At 45.7% G+C, this 14,085-nt stretch overlaps 1 protein-coding gene across 1 annotated transcript in view; it reads left to right on the top strand.

The window, feature by feature from the left end:
- DEF6 (DEF6 guanine nucleotide exchange factor) overlaps positions 1-14,085 on the top strand; it is a 232,305-nt gene that overhangs the window by 104,384 nt on the left and 113,836 nt on the right. The window contains exon 2 of the mRNA XM_069238802.1: positions 7,145-7,285. Coding sequence (XP_069094903.1) covers positions 7,145-7,285 — 141 coding nt within the window. The remainder of the gene's footprint in view (positions 1-7,144; positions 7,286-14,085) is intronic.

Genomic DNA, 14,085 nt, shown 5'->3' with positions numbered 1-14,085 from the left:
GACTACCCCTCCACCCATGCCACCATCCTATGATCAAATGACGGAGGATCATTTGGCTCTTCTCCGAGAGGAAGTTATGGTTCTCTTGGCCAAGGGAGCCATAAAGAGGATCCCTGTGCCAGAAGTGGATCGTGGTTGTTATTCCCACTACTTTCTGGTGCCTAAAAAGGACAAGGGCCTCATACCTATCCTAGACTTTCGATCCTTCAATCTTTTTCTCGAGAAGGAGAAGTTCAAAATGCTCGCTCTGGCTCAGGTTCTATCTGGCCTGGACCCAAGTGACTGGATGGTAGATTTGGAATTGCAGGACGCTTATTTCTATATCACCGTTCTGCCTGCCCACACATGCTACTTGCAGTGCACGGGTGGCACACGCACTTTCAGGTCACCGTGCTCCGCTTTGGCCGTACTAGCGCCCCTCGTGTGTTCACCAAGGAGATGGCGGTGGTCGCAGCTATTCTGTGCAGGTCAGAGGTTTCAGTCTAATCCTACCTCAAAAGACTGGCTGTTGAAGGCTGGCTTATCCCAATCTGTTGTCTCCCACCTCCAGACTACGGCAGACCTACTGCATTTGCTAGGGTTCTCTATAATCATGCTGAAGTCACCCCTGACTCCCTCTCAGATGCTCCCTTTCATCAGAGCTGTTCTGGACACAGAGCAGTTTCGTGCTTATCCTCCCAAGTGGTGAGCCCAGGATATTTAGGCTCTTATACCATGATACCTATGTTTCAGCCTCTATCCTGGATGTCAATGAGAATGACTCTGAGGCTGCTAGACCTCATGGCCTCCTGCATTCTGCTGGTGACGCATACCGGATGGCATATGCGGGCTCTGCAGTGGGACCTGAAGTTCCTGTGGGTGCAACATCAGGGGAATCTCTCCGACAAGGTTCAGATACTTGAGAACTGAGCAAGATCTGCAATGATGGTTAGCGCACCACAATTGGGTCTGAGGCAGATCCCTCTCCCCTCCCTAACCAGATCTGACAGTAGGCGCAGATGTGTCACTCCTGGGATGGGGCGGCCCTCCTGGGAGAGGTGAACATTAGAGACGTCTGGTGTCTGGCGGAGTCCGGACTCCAAATCAACCTGTTGGAGCTCTGGGCGATCAGACTAGCATTGAAAGCATTTCTTCCCTCTCTCAATAGGAAGGTAGTGCAGGTGTTCACGGACACCACCATTGCCATGTGGTACTGCAACAAGCAGGGCGAAGTGGGATCATGGACCCTTTGTCAAGAGGCTCGGCTAATCTGGATGTGTCTGGAACATCAGGGCATTTCTCTGATGGTTCAACATCTGGTGGGCTGTCTGAACACTAGAGTGGACAAACTCAGCCGACAGTGCTTAGTTGATCACAATGGGGTCTCCATCAGGGGGTGGCACGAGGTCTCTTTCAGCAGTGGGGAGGGCCTTGGTTTGATTGGTTTGCCTCTGCAAAGAACACGCAATGTCAGCGTTATTGCCCGTTGAGGTTTCCAAGGCGGCACTCGCTCTGCAATGCTTTTCGTCTTGAGTGGAACTCAAGCAGCCTGTACGCTTTTCCACCCATACCACTTCTGCCCAGAGTTCACAAGAAGATCAAGAACGACTGGGCCCAAGTAATCCTTGTGACTTTGCACTGGCCACGAAGAGTCTGGTATCCCAAGCTATTGAGAATGGCCATCGATCCTCTGATCATACTGCCCCTCCAGGAGGATCTTCTGTCGCAGCATCCAGGGAGGGTTCTCCACCCGAACCTGTCCAGTCTCCGCCTTCTTAGGTGGAGATTGAGCAACAGCAGTTGACGGCTTTTGACCTTCTGCCTAAAGTCGATAACGTTAGCTTGGCATCCAGGCGTCCCACCACCAAAATGGTATATGCCTGTCGTTGGAAGAAATTTGTGGCATGGTGCACAGACAAGTCTGTTGACCCCCTCCCAGCCCCTGTTTCTGAGGTTCTGTGGTTTATCATTTGCCTGGTCCAGCAGAGCTTTGCAATGGGCACTCTAGAAGGATACTTACCTGCTATCTCTGTGTTTTTTGAGGTTGCCTGATCAACTTTCTTTGTTTAATCCTCCTATTGTTAAAAGGGTCCTTATGGGTCTTACCCATATGTTTCCTCCATCCGCATTCATTGAGCCCCAATGAAATTTGAATTTGGTTCGGATTTTCCTAATGTGCTCTGCTTTTGAGCCTCTTCACAATTGTCCTCTCAGGCTTCTAACATTAAAAACAGCTTTCCTTGTGGCCAGAGTGAGCTGCAGGCATAGTCATCCAAGCCTTTCCACCTATCCCCACAAAGTCGTGCTTCGCAAAGGGCTTCCTTTTTGCCAAAAGTAGTTACGCACTTTCATGTAGACCAATCCATTACCTTGCCTACTTTGTACATCCCCCCACATCCTATTAAGGAAGAATAGAGACTCTACCGCATTGGCTCAGAAGCAACCCCCTGAGTGTTTACGTGCTCATTCTACCAGAGCTAAAGCAGCAACCACTGGGTTAGCATGCGGAGTTCCAGTACACAGCCTGTGTGCCATGTCGTGATTCACTTGTAGGGAGCATCTTGTCACACAATGACAGTCTGCATGAGTTTGGTGCTGGGTTCCTTAGAAGGGCACAAGTTTTGCTGCAGCCCTTAGGGTCCCTCTTCAGTACCTATGCCCTAGGTACCAGGGGTACCCTTTACTATGGACTTAGGTGCTAAAAGGCCTGGCCACTTGGGGATCAAGTGACCAGGGGTCTTGTTTTGGGGAAGGAACACCGGCAATGTGGACCTGGATAGCAGGAGCCCAGTGCACTTCAGTCAAAGTTGCATCAAAAAGACAGGCAAAAAGTGTGTACTGCAACCAGAACCCGGCTTCCAATACTGACTTTTTACACACACCTACATCCTTCTAAGGAAGAGGTGAGACTTCACCACCTGGACCAAGAAAGAATGTTGTCATTCTACCTTGATCATACAAAAGAGTTCCAGTGGATGTTCAACCCTTTATTGCTTATGTGGTTGCGAAGAAAGGCCGGGCAGTGCAGAAGCACACCATCTCTAGATGGGTTGTACTCTCCATTAAAATCTCCTACGCGCCGGCCAAAAAGCAACCTCCTGAAGGTTTGTGTGGTCATTCTACCAGCGCTACAGCTGTGACCACTGCGTTAGCACACAGAGTTCCATTCCTTAATACCTGTAAGGTGGCAATGTGGGCATCTATGCACACGTTTACCAGAACACTACTGCCTGGCCAGTCAGGTCTGTAGGCACGGGCACTTTGCCTGTTCCGTCCCGCAGAACCTGCAGTAACCCCTTGTTTTGTAGAGACAATTATGGTAATTACGACTTCGGCCGTCTTTTTCCAAGACTGCTGAAGCAGCTACCGCCAACAGACCGCCAGTGCTGGGGTCCAAAAACTGCTATATTTTGACTTAGGAAGGATTTCCACCCATCTGCAGGTGGAATTCCAACCCCGTCGGCCTGGCCGACAGAGAAAGAGAGGTGGTTCCACCACCAGCACTGCCACGGCAACAAGATCCTGCCCACCTTATTACAATATGTAATACGGTGTGGCAGAGTCCTGTCGGCGGTGCGGTTCTGGTGATGGAAAATGCCAGGACCCATCCCCTCCCGGACGACCACCTTGTCGGAAAAGGTAAGTTGATCGTCCGAAAGGGGAGGCGGTTTGGGTGCAGGGGGGGTGTGCGTGGATGTGTGCGAATGGGGGTGTCTGGGTGCATGTATGTGTGCGAATGGGGGTGTCTGGGTACATGTATATGTGCGAATGGGGGTCTCTGGGTGCGTGTATGTGAGGAAATGGGTGTGTCTGTGTGCGTGAATGGATGCGGTGTCTGGGTGCGTGCATGAATGTGGAGGGGGAGTGCATGTGCATGAATGCAGAGGGGTAGTGCTTGAAAGGATGCAGTGTCTGGGTGTGTGCATGAATGCGGAGAGGGGGAGTGCGTGAATGGATGCGTTAATGTATGCATGATTGCGAAGGGGGGTGCATATGGTTGTGTGCGGTTGGGTGGGTAGGGCGCGTGCATGTGCGTGGAAGTGGGGGAGAGGGTATCGGCAACAGAAATGAAGATTCCTGTACCTTGGAGCGTAACAGTCAGGGTTTTTGTGGCAGTGTGACTGCCACGGAAAGCCTGGCGGTCTGCCAGGTCATTATACCGCCAGCGGTCTCACAGCTGTCGCCAGGCTAGAGGTGCTCATCTCTGGCTCGGCGGTCTGACCTCGCTAGCAGTACTGGCAGTGATGTGGGTGTGTTTGGGTCAGTTCACCACTGCAGTCATAATATGGCGGTCTTTACCGCCGGCCTGGCGGCAGACCGACCGCCACCGCACCAAAAGCATAATGACCACCAATATCTAGTTTCAGATTCCTTACCGACCAACCCATCCTCCCTGTTCTATTAACTGTGCTGTAGTGAAAGGTACTCCCTTTCAAGGCCTTAGTTTTGATGCACCAGTGGTCAGTGTTTTTCATGGCTCTGTGCTTCAGGATGGGGCCTATGTAGAACTCGCGATGTCATACCTGGCACTGATGACACTGATGATGGATGCGGAGCAGATCAACGCCACCTATTGGTGAGCAGGAGTACTGCTCAAGAAAAAATCTCCAGTTCAAGACTGATACCTGGATTTCTAAGGTAAGGAATCTGCAGCTAGACATTGTCTCTACCAGATAAGGTGTTACCAAAGGTAAGTAATTTGTCCTGTATGTAACGTTCAGTGGTATGACTAATTGTTTTCCTCTTTTTTTTTTTGGTGAGCATTCTTTTTATTCATTTATTTATTGTGATGCACTTTTGGTAGATTTGAAATCGAATACAGCTTACTTGAATTGTGTCATTAGGTGAATTATGTAGATAGAATTTTACACTTCCTACTGTTTGTATCACATCGTTTGGCTGACAATATATTTATGTGCTGTAAGTCTTTTATTGGGTTCAAAATAATAGCAAAGCTTTCCATCTCTAAAGACTTTTTTATCATGAGGGCACAAGTGAACACTCTTTGGAGTCAACCTTTGCAAATATTTTGCTATATACTGATGACCTTTTTTTATCATTCATAGCAAATATATATTTGAGTTTCAAACAAAATTTAGGTCATGACAAATTTATTTTAACATAGCTTGCTGGCGAGAGTGGTATATAGACTCCTGAACAACGTGCTAGGTTACAAATGATATATATAAATTAATGCTTCACTTCCCCTACACTCCCCATATGTAGAACGAGAACTAGGGCCATATTCACAAAGAAGTGGCACAATGCAGGGCAGCAAGCAAAACTGCATCGAATCTTCAAAGAAATTATGTAGTTCTGCTCTCTCCATGCGCTTGCGCACTGTGCACTGCCTAGTGCCAATGCAGGCACCCTTGCGGCATAGTGAAGGGGTGTCCGCATTGTGGTCAAGATAGATTTTGTGCAGGAAGAGGTATCTTTCTGCACGTAAACTATTCTTTGAGGCTATTTTCCGTTTGTATGAATGCTGCAAAATGCAACGCACATACAAAGAGGAAATACCAAGGAAAAATAGAGATATTGCTCCACGTTACGCAGCGTACGGCAGGAGCACTGTTTTGGTGTAAACCCATGTGGACATCCATTTTCGAAAAATGCGGTTATGCCAGAATCCATGGGTAGATGCCCAGGAATGCCCATGCACCACCCTTGAAACGTCTACCTGATGCAAAGTAACATTACTTTTGTCTTTTTTACAAGCCACGCACATCAGCATATGTATGGCTTTGTAAATACCAAAAAGGATTCTGCATCAGGCTACGTCACAAAAGTGATGCAACCTTGACCCAAAATCGTTAAAATTTTGGGCTGTAATTTCTAATACAGTTTATTAAAATCGACTATAATATCATCTGATTAAAGTGCTTGTGGCAATTGGTACTAGAGCTAAGCAAAGAGTTTAGTTACACTTCACCTATCCCGGTGGGAACAGGACAGTGCGCTGGCTGCTTCTAATGTTCTCCTGGCTGGAAATACAGCCAATCAGGTTGTCCAAAGTAACCACTGGATGTGCCATTCAGTGCTTCTTGCTGCTTTTTGTGGATTGTTAAATTGCATTCCGCCTGGTGGCTGGATGAAAAGGGTGGATTCAGAATGCCACATGCAGTGGAACAGATCAGCTTCACGCTGGTAACAGGTTCGCCACTCCTAAACTGAGGTGCTGAGCAGTGAGCAGAGTAACCACAGTGCCTCTCACCGTACCTGATCCTGTGAGCAGTGTCTTTTATCCTAACCTTTCTTATCAGAGCCTATATCTTAGAGAAGATCAGTAGCTAGATTTCAGGGCAAAGATTGTGTGTCAGTGTGGCATTCCAAACTTTCAAGTGCATTGTTGTTGTGCTGTCTTGTCCACGCTGTTGTCTTGAATGTTGTGTTACACGCTTTGAATGCAGTACTTTATTGGCTTTGAGTGCTGCATTCAGTTTCAGATGTCTCAGTTCTTTATGTTGTTTGCTTACGTCCCATGTACTCCACTGCTGTGTCAGGATGTGCTGGTGATGTTGTGTTGCTTGATCACATTATTTCCTTTGGTGTTCTTGCAGGTGTGTTGGTATTTTATTTGTAGGCATGTATGTACGTATATTGTTTTTCTGTAGTGTGAACGTAGCCAAAAGGCAGCAGAGCTCTGTACATGGTCAAGGACAGGCATAAAGTCAACGAACAATAGGAGAGGAAGCTGGGTTGTGGACAGTTAATGCATTTGTTGCAGTGTTCTTTGAAGAGGTGAGTCTTTAGCCCTGTCCTAAATTGGAGCAGCATTGGGGTGATCCTGATAGTCACAAGGATTTCACTTAGAAGGTGTTTTTGTGAATTCTTTTAAGGTGCTTTAACTGTATGTTGTTTGATCGTACCGATTGCTGCTATCCCAGATTTATGGTATTGTTTGATTAAATTCCGTAATGCTCTCTTTGCTTTGAGGTACATGCTTTTATCAGAGCTCATCATCTGATTTGTGCTTTTTGTGTTTTTCTGTCTTTGTACTCTGGGTTTTGGGTTGTTTGGCCACTTTCATCCCGAATGCTCTTTGTATTGTGTTGCAGTGAACTTCTGCCTGGTGGTGATAGTACTTGAACACACTCTGTCGTCCTGTGGCATTTGTTAACACTTTTCTGATGCTATAGTAACTTGACCATCCTCTCTCTGACAGGTTTTGTCCCACAACCTGTACACAGTGCTTTGTATACCCCATGACCCTGTGGCATTGGAGGAGCACTTCCGGGACGATGACGATGGGCCAGTGTCCAGCCAAGGTTACATGCCGTATCTGAACAAGTACATCCTTGATAAGGTAAGCTCCTTTGCAGACCCCCAAAAGTGGCCAATAGGAAGGCCCTTGCGGGCATAGTTCAGAACCTCACAGGTGTAGAGTAACAACATGGAAGGTAAAAGTGTACTTCTCTTATTTAACAAATATTAGGAAAAAATCAGTACTATCACAAAAATTATACGTAGTGAACCTGTCCTTAAGGTTTCACAAAATTTAGATATCATGGTCAAAGATTGTGTGTAAAAGGCTAAATAGAGTTAAAGGAGCCCCTCTTCTACCTTTCACTGTTTTTGTTTCTTTATTTTTCTTTACAATTTTGTACATGAGAGAGCACTTGGGGTGGTTTCCTGGTTCTCCTGCTTCTAGCAAGTTAGAATTGTAGATGTAAAGAGGCCTGGGCAGAAACTGTGGGGTACCCAATCAGTGTTTTAAATAACTTGCAATTATATTCTTGAAACATTATTCTCTATACCTTAACCATGTTTCCAAAGCTTTATGTTATTTTCACAATTTTTGTTGTTTTATGGTTGCAATTTTATTGGATATTTTACCACAGAACTGGCTGTGGTCCTTAGCTCAGATAATGTTGTTCTTAGTATCTGAGCTTCAATTCTCTTTTGATCTGTCTGTCTGTGTAAGAGCTTATTGTTTTTTTTTTTTTACAAATGACCAAATAGTAACAGAGTGATTCTAGGTATCTCTTGTAAGCTGTGTGTGAGCTTTTCTTATGTTCCAATAACTTGCAGTAGTAATAAACGAGAACTTTCTCGCTAAGACTTGCTTTCAGCTTTCCTTTCTATGGCTCTCTTTCACAAACTGTCGGCTTGTTGGCTGTTGTAGTGTTACCAGAGGCCGGTGTGTTAGATTACATATATATATGTTCGATGGCATGTGTAGCTGCAGATACACATGCTTTGCACATCCCGCCATCTAGTGTTGGGCTCGGAGTGTTACAAGTTGTTTTTCTTCGAAGAAGTCTTTTCGAGTCACGAGATCGAGGGACTCCTCCCCTTTCGGCTCCATTGCGCATGGGCGTCGACTCCATCTTAGATTGTTTTCTTTCCGCCATCGGGTTCGGACGTGTTCCTTTTTGCTCCACGTTTTGGTTCGGAAAGATAGTTAGAATCTCGGAAAATTCAACGGTATTGTTTGCGTTCGGTATCGGGTTAGTTACAACACATCGACACTGAATTTTGAAGAGCTCCGGTGGCCCTTCGGGGTTTTCGATCCCCCGTCGGGGCCTGGTCAGCCCGACCACGTGTCTCTTCAAGGCTAATGGAACGGACCCCATTCCGCTTCTGTCCCAAATGTCACAACAAGTATCCTATACAGATCAGCATCTGGTCTATAACTTGTGTTTGTCTCCAGAACACAAAGAAGATACTTGTGAAGCCTGTCGAGCGTTTCGGTCGAGGAAGACATTAAGAGACCGAAGAGCGAGAAGACTACAGATGGCGTTGGCGCCGACAGGACAAAAACACTTGGAGGAGGAAGAAGAAACCTTCTCCATCGAGGATTCGGACTCGGACGAGGTTGATCCCGAACAGACGCCGAAAACCGTGAGTAAGACGTCAACACACAAAACTCACGGAAAAACCACTAAAGCCCAGGGGACGCCACCGCCAGCAGGCCATGGCTTAACCTGAAAAATAGGGGACCGATCATCGGCACCGAAAAAGGGCACGCATGTGTCGAAGACATCTGACTCCGGTCGAGATACCGGCACAGAGCAGACGCGACCCCGAGATAGCGGGTCAGAGCAAGTTCGGCACCGAGAGGGCGGCACCGAAACGATTCGGCACCGAGAGACCGTAACGCCGAAAATTTAAAAAAGTGTCGTCGGAGCCGAAAAAGACTGCCGAAAATGTTTCCATTCCGAAACATCCGGCCTTGGAACCGAAAACAAGTTCCTACACAGAGGAACAGGGACTGTCCTCACAAATGCAAGGACATAGGTTCGGACAAGAACTAGAGTCAATGGAGCCAGACTACACTCAGAGAAGGCTCCACATCCAAAAGGACACAGGGAAGATAAGTACTCTTCCCCCAATTAGGATGAAAAGAATAATTGCCTTTCAAGAAAAAGACAAGCAGCCACAGGCAAAGGTGGCAAGACAAGTAACCCCGCCACCATCTCCACCACGCTCAACGCACACATCACCGGTAGCCACTCCATCACTGATGCAGTCCCCAACTCATACTGGAATGAGTCAGGATGATCCCGACGCATGGGATCTTTATGATGCGCCAGTATCAGATAACAGCCCAGACTGTTATCCAGCGAGACCATCGCCACCTGAGGACAGTACAGCCTACACACAGGTGGTGTCAAGAGCAGCGGCGTTTCATAATGTCACCCTGCATGCAGAGCATATTGAGGATGACTTTTTATTTAACACACTATCCTCCACACATAGCCAATACCAAAGTCTCCCTATGCTACCTGGAATGCTAAAACACTCCAAACAGGTGTTTCAGGAGCCTGTAAAGGGCAAGGCCATAACTCCAAGGGTGGAGAAGAAATACAAGCCACCGCCAACAGACCCTGTATACATCACGCAACAATTAACACCAGACTCTGTTGTAGTAGGGGCAGCTCGCAAGAGAGCGAACTCACACACCTCGGGAGACGCACCACCTCCAGACAAGGAGAGTCGCAAGTTCGACGCTGCGGGGAAAAGGGTTGCAGCACAAGCGGCCAACCAATGGCGCAGTGCCAACTCACAGGTTGCTGGCGAGGTCTGCTGGCGAGATATGATAGGGCTCATTGGGACGAAATGCAACATTTCATTGAACACTTACCCAAAGAGTTCCAAAAAAGGGCACAACAGGTGGTGGAGGAAGGACAGAGTATCTCGAACAATCAGATACGCTCGGCAGTGGATGCAGCACATACAGCTGCTAGGACAGTAAATACAGCAGTGACCATAAGGAGAAACGCATGGCTGCGTACATCAGGATTCAAGCCGGAAATACAACAAGCCGTGCTGAATATGCCATTTAACGGACAGCAGTTGTTTGGGCCGGAGGTGGACACTGCTATCGAAAAACTTAAAAGGGACACTGATACGGCCAAAGCCATGGGCGCGCTCTACTCCCCACAGAGCAGAGGCACATTTCGTAAAACACAGTTTTGAGGGGGGTTTCGAGGACAAAGCACAGAACCCACAATCTCACAAACAAGGCCCACTCATCAGAGCCAATATCAGCGGGGAAGTTTTCGGGGACAGTATAGAGGGGGCCAATTCCAAAAGAGTAGAGGGAAGTTCCAAAGTCCCAAAACTCCTCAAAACAAGCAGTGACTTTGACGTCACAAATCCCCAACACATAACACCTGTGGGGGGGAGACTAACCAAGTTCTACAAACATTGGGAGGAAATAACAACAGACACTTGGGTCCTAGCAATTATCCAGCATGGGTATTGCATAGAATTTCTCAAATTCCCTCCAAATGTCCCACCGAAAACACACAATATGTCAAAACAACACATGGACCTTCTAGAACTAGAGGTCCAAGCGTTGTTACGAAAAGATGCAATAGAACTGGTACCAATTCATCAGAGAGGAACAGGAGTTTACTTGCTGTACTTTCTCATACCCAAAAAGGACAAAACTCTAAGACCTATATTAGATCTCAGAACATTAAATACCTACATCAAATCAGATCACTTTCACATACAGGACGTAATCCCATTGCTCAAACAACAAGACTACATGACAACACTAGACCTAAAGGATGCATACTTCCATATACCGATACATCCTTCACACAGAAAGTACTTAAGGTTTGTATTCCAAGGGGTACATTACCAATTCCAAGTATTGCCATTCGGGATAACAACTGCGCCAAGAGTTTTTACAAAATGCCTGGCAGTAGTAGCTGCACATATCAGGAGGCAGCAAATACATGTGTTCCCGTACCTAGACGATTGGCTAATCAAAACCAACACGCAAGAACGGTGTTCACAACACACAAAGCATGTCATAGAAACCCTCCACAAACTAGGTTTCTCACTCAACTACACAAAGTAACACCTTCAGCCGTGTCAAACACAGCAATACTTGGGGCGACAATCAACACAACAAAAGGGATTGCCACTCCAAGTCCACAAAGGGTACAGGCATTTTACAATGTAATACAGGCCATGTATCCAAAACAGAAGATACAAGTCAAGATGGTGATGAAACTGCTAGGCATGATGTCCTCATGCATAGCCATTGTCCCAAACGCAAGGTTGCACATGCGGCCCTTACAACAGTGCCTAGCATCTCAATGGTCACAGGGTCAACTTCTAGATCTAGTGTTGATAGACCGCCAAACATACACCTCGCTTCAATGGTGGAACAATATAAATTTAAACCAAGGGCGGCCTTTCCAAGACCCAGTGCCTCAATACGTAATAACGACAGATGCCTCCATGATAGGGTGGGGAGCACACCTCAATCAACACAGCATCCAAGGGCAATGGGACACTCAGCAAAAACAGTTTCACATAAATCATTTAGAACTACTGGCAGTATTTCTAGCATTGAAGGCATTTCAACCCATAATAAGCCACAAACACATTCTTGTCAAAACAGACAACATGACAACAATGTATTATCTGAACAAACAGGGAGGAACACACTTGACACAGTTGTGTCTCCTGGCACAGAGAATATGGCATTTGGCGATTCACAACCACATTCGCCTAATAGCACAGTTTATTCCAGGGATTCAGAATCAGTTAGCAGACAATCTCTCTCGGGATCACCAACAGATCCACGAATGGGAGATTCACCCCCAAATAATAAAAACTTACTTCCAAAGGTGGGGAAAACCACAAATAGACCTATTTGCAACAAAAGAAAACGCAAAATGCCAAAACTTCGCATCCAGGTACCCACAAGATCAATCTCCGGGCAATGCGTTATGGATGAGCTGGTCAGGGATATTTGCATACGCTTTTCCCCCTCTCCCACTTCTTCCGTATCTAGTAAACAAATTGAGTCAAAACAAAAACTCAAACTCATACTAATAGCACCAACCTGGGCAAGACAACCTTGGTACACAACACTACTAGACCTCTCAGTAGTGCCTCATATCAAGCTTCCAAACAGACCAGATCTGTTAACTCAATGCAAACAACAGATCAGGCATTCAAATCCAGAATCACTGAATCTAGCAATTTGGCTCCTGAAGTCTTAGAATTCGGACATCTAGACCTTACACAGGAATGTATGGAGGTCATAAAACAAGCAAAGAAACCAACCACAAGACATTGCTATGCAAATAAGTGGAAAAGATTCGTTTATTATTGCCATAATAATCAAATTCAACCATTACACGCATCTGCTAAACACATCGTAAGCTACTTACTGCATTTACAAAAGTCACAGCTAGCTTTTTCATCCATTAAAATACATCTTACCGCAATTTCAGCTTATCAGCAAATTACGCACTCAACTTCATTATTTAGGATCCCAGTCATAAAAGCATTTATGGAGGGCCTAAAGAGAATTATTCCACCAAGAACACCACCAGTTCCTTCGTGGAACCTTAACATTGTCTTAACACGACTCATGGGTCCACCTTTTGAACCCATGCACTCATGTGAGATACAATATTTAACATGGAAAGTAGTGTTTCTCATTACCATCACATCTCTAAGAAGAGTAAGTGAAATACAGGCATTTACCATACAAGAACCCTTTATTCAGATACACAAGCATAAAGTAGTTTTACCAACTAACCCAAAGTTCTTACCAAAAGTCATATCACCGTTTCACTTAAATCAAACAGTAGAACTACCAGTGTTCTTTCCAGAACCAGATTCTGTAGCGGAAAGAGCACTACATACATTAGACATCAAAAGAGCTTTAATGTGCTACATTGATAGAACAAAACAAATACGGAAAACAAAACAACTGTTCGTTGCTTTTCAAAAACCTCATACAGGGAATCCAATATCCAAACAAGGCATTGCCAGATGGATAGTTAAATGTATTCAAACCTGTTATCTCAAAGCAAAAAGAGAACTGCCTATAACACCAAAGGCACATTCAACTAGGAAGAAAGGTGCTACTATGGCCTTTCTAGGAAACATTCCAATGACTGAAATATGTAAGGCAGCCACATGGTCTACGCCTCATACATTCACCAAACATTACTGCGTGGATGTGTTAACAACACAACAAGCCACAGTAGGACAAGCAGTACTACGAACTTCATTTCAAACAACTTCAACTCCTACAGGCTGAGCCACCGCTTTTGGGGAGATAACTGCTTACTAGTCTATGCAAAGCATGTGTATCTGCAGCTACACATGCCATCGAATGGAAAATGTCACTTACCCAGTGTACATCTGTTCGTGGCATGAGACGCTGCAGATTCACATGCGCCCACCCGCCTCCCCGGGAGCCTGTAGCCGTTTCTAAGTTGATCTTGAACATTTGTAAATTTGTAAATATATCACTTTAAACTACATTATGTACATACATATTTACTCCATTGCATGGGCACTATTACTATAATACACAACTCCTACCTCACCCTCTGCGGGGAAAACAATCTAAGATGGAGTCGACGCCCATGCGCAATGGAGCCGAAAGGGGAGGAGTCCCTCGATCTTGTGACTCGAAAAGACTTCTTCGAAGAAAAACAACTTGTAACACTCCGAGCCCAACACTAGATGGCGGGATGTGCAAAGCATGTGAATCTGCAGCGTCTCATGCCACGAATAGATGTACACTGGGTAAGTCACATTTTCTATATATATATATATATATATATATATATATATATATATATATATATATATATATATATATATATATAATAG

Source organism: Pleurodeles waltl, chromosome 6 (assembly GCF_031143425.1).
Source record: "Pleurodeles waltl isolate 20211129_DDA chromosome 6, aPleWal1.hap1.20221129, whole genome shotgun sequence".
Taxonomy (NCBI): Eukaryota; Metazoa; Chordata; class Amphibia; order Caudata; family Salamandridae; genus Pleurodeles; species Pleurodeles waltl.
This window is presented reverse-complemented; position numbering and strand designations above follow the sequence as displayed.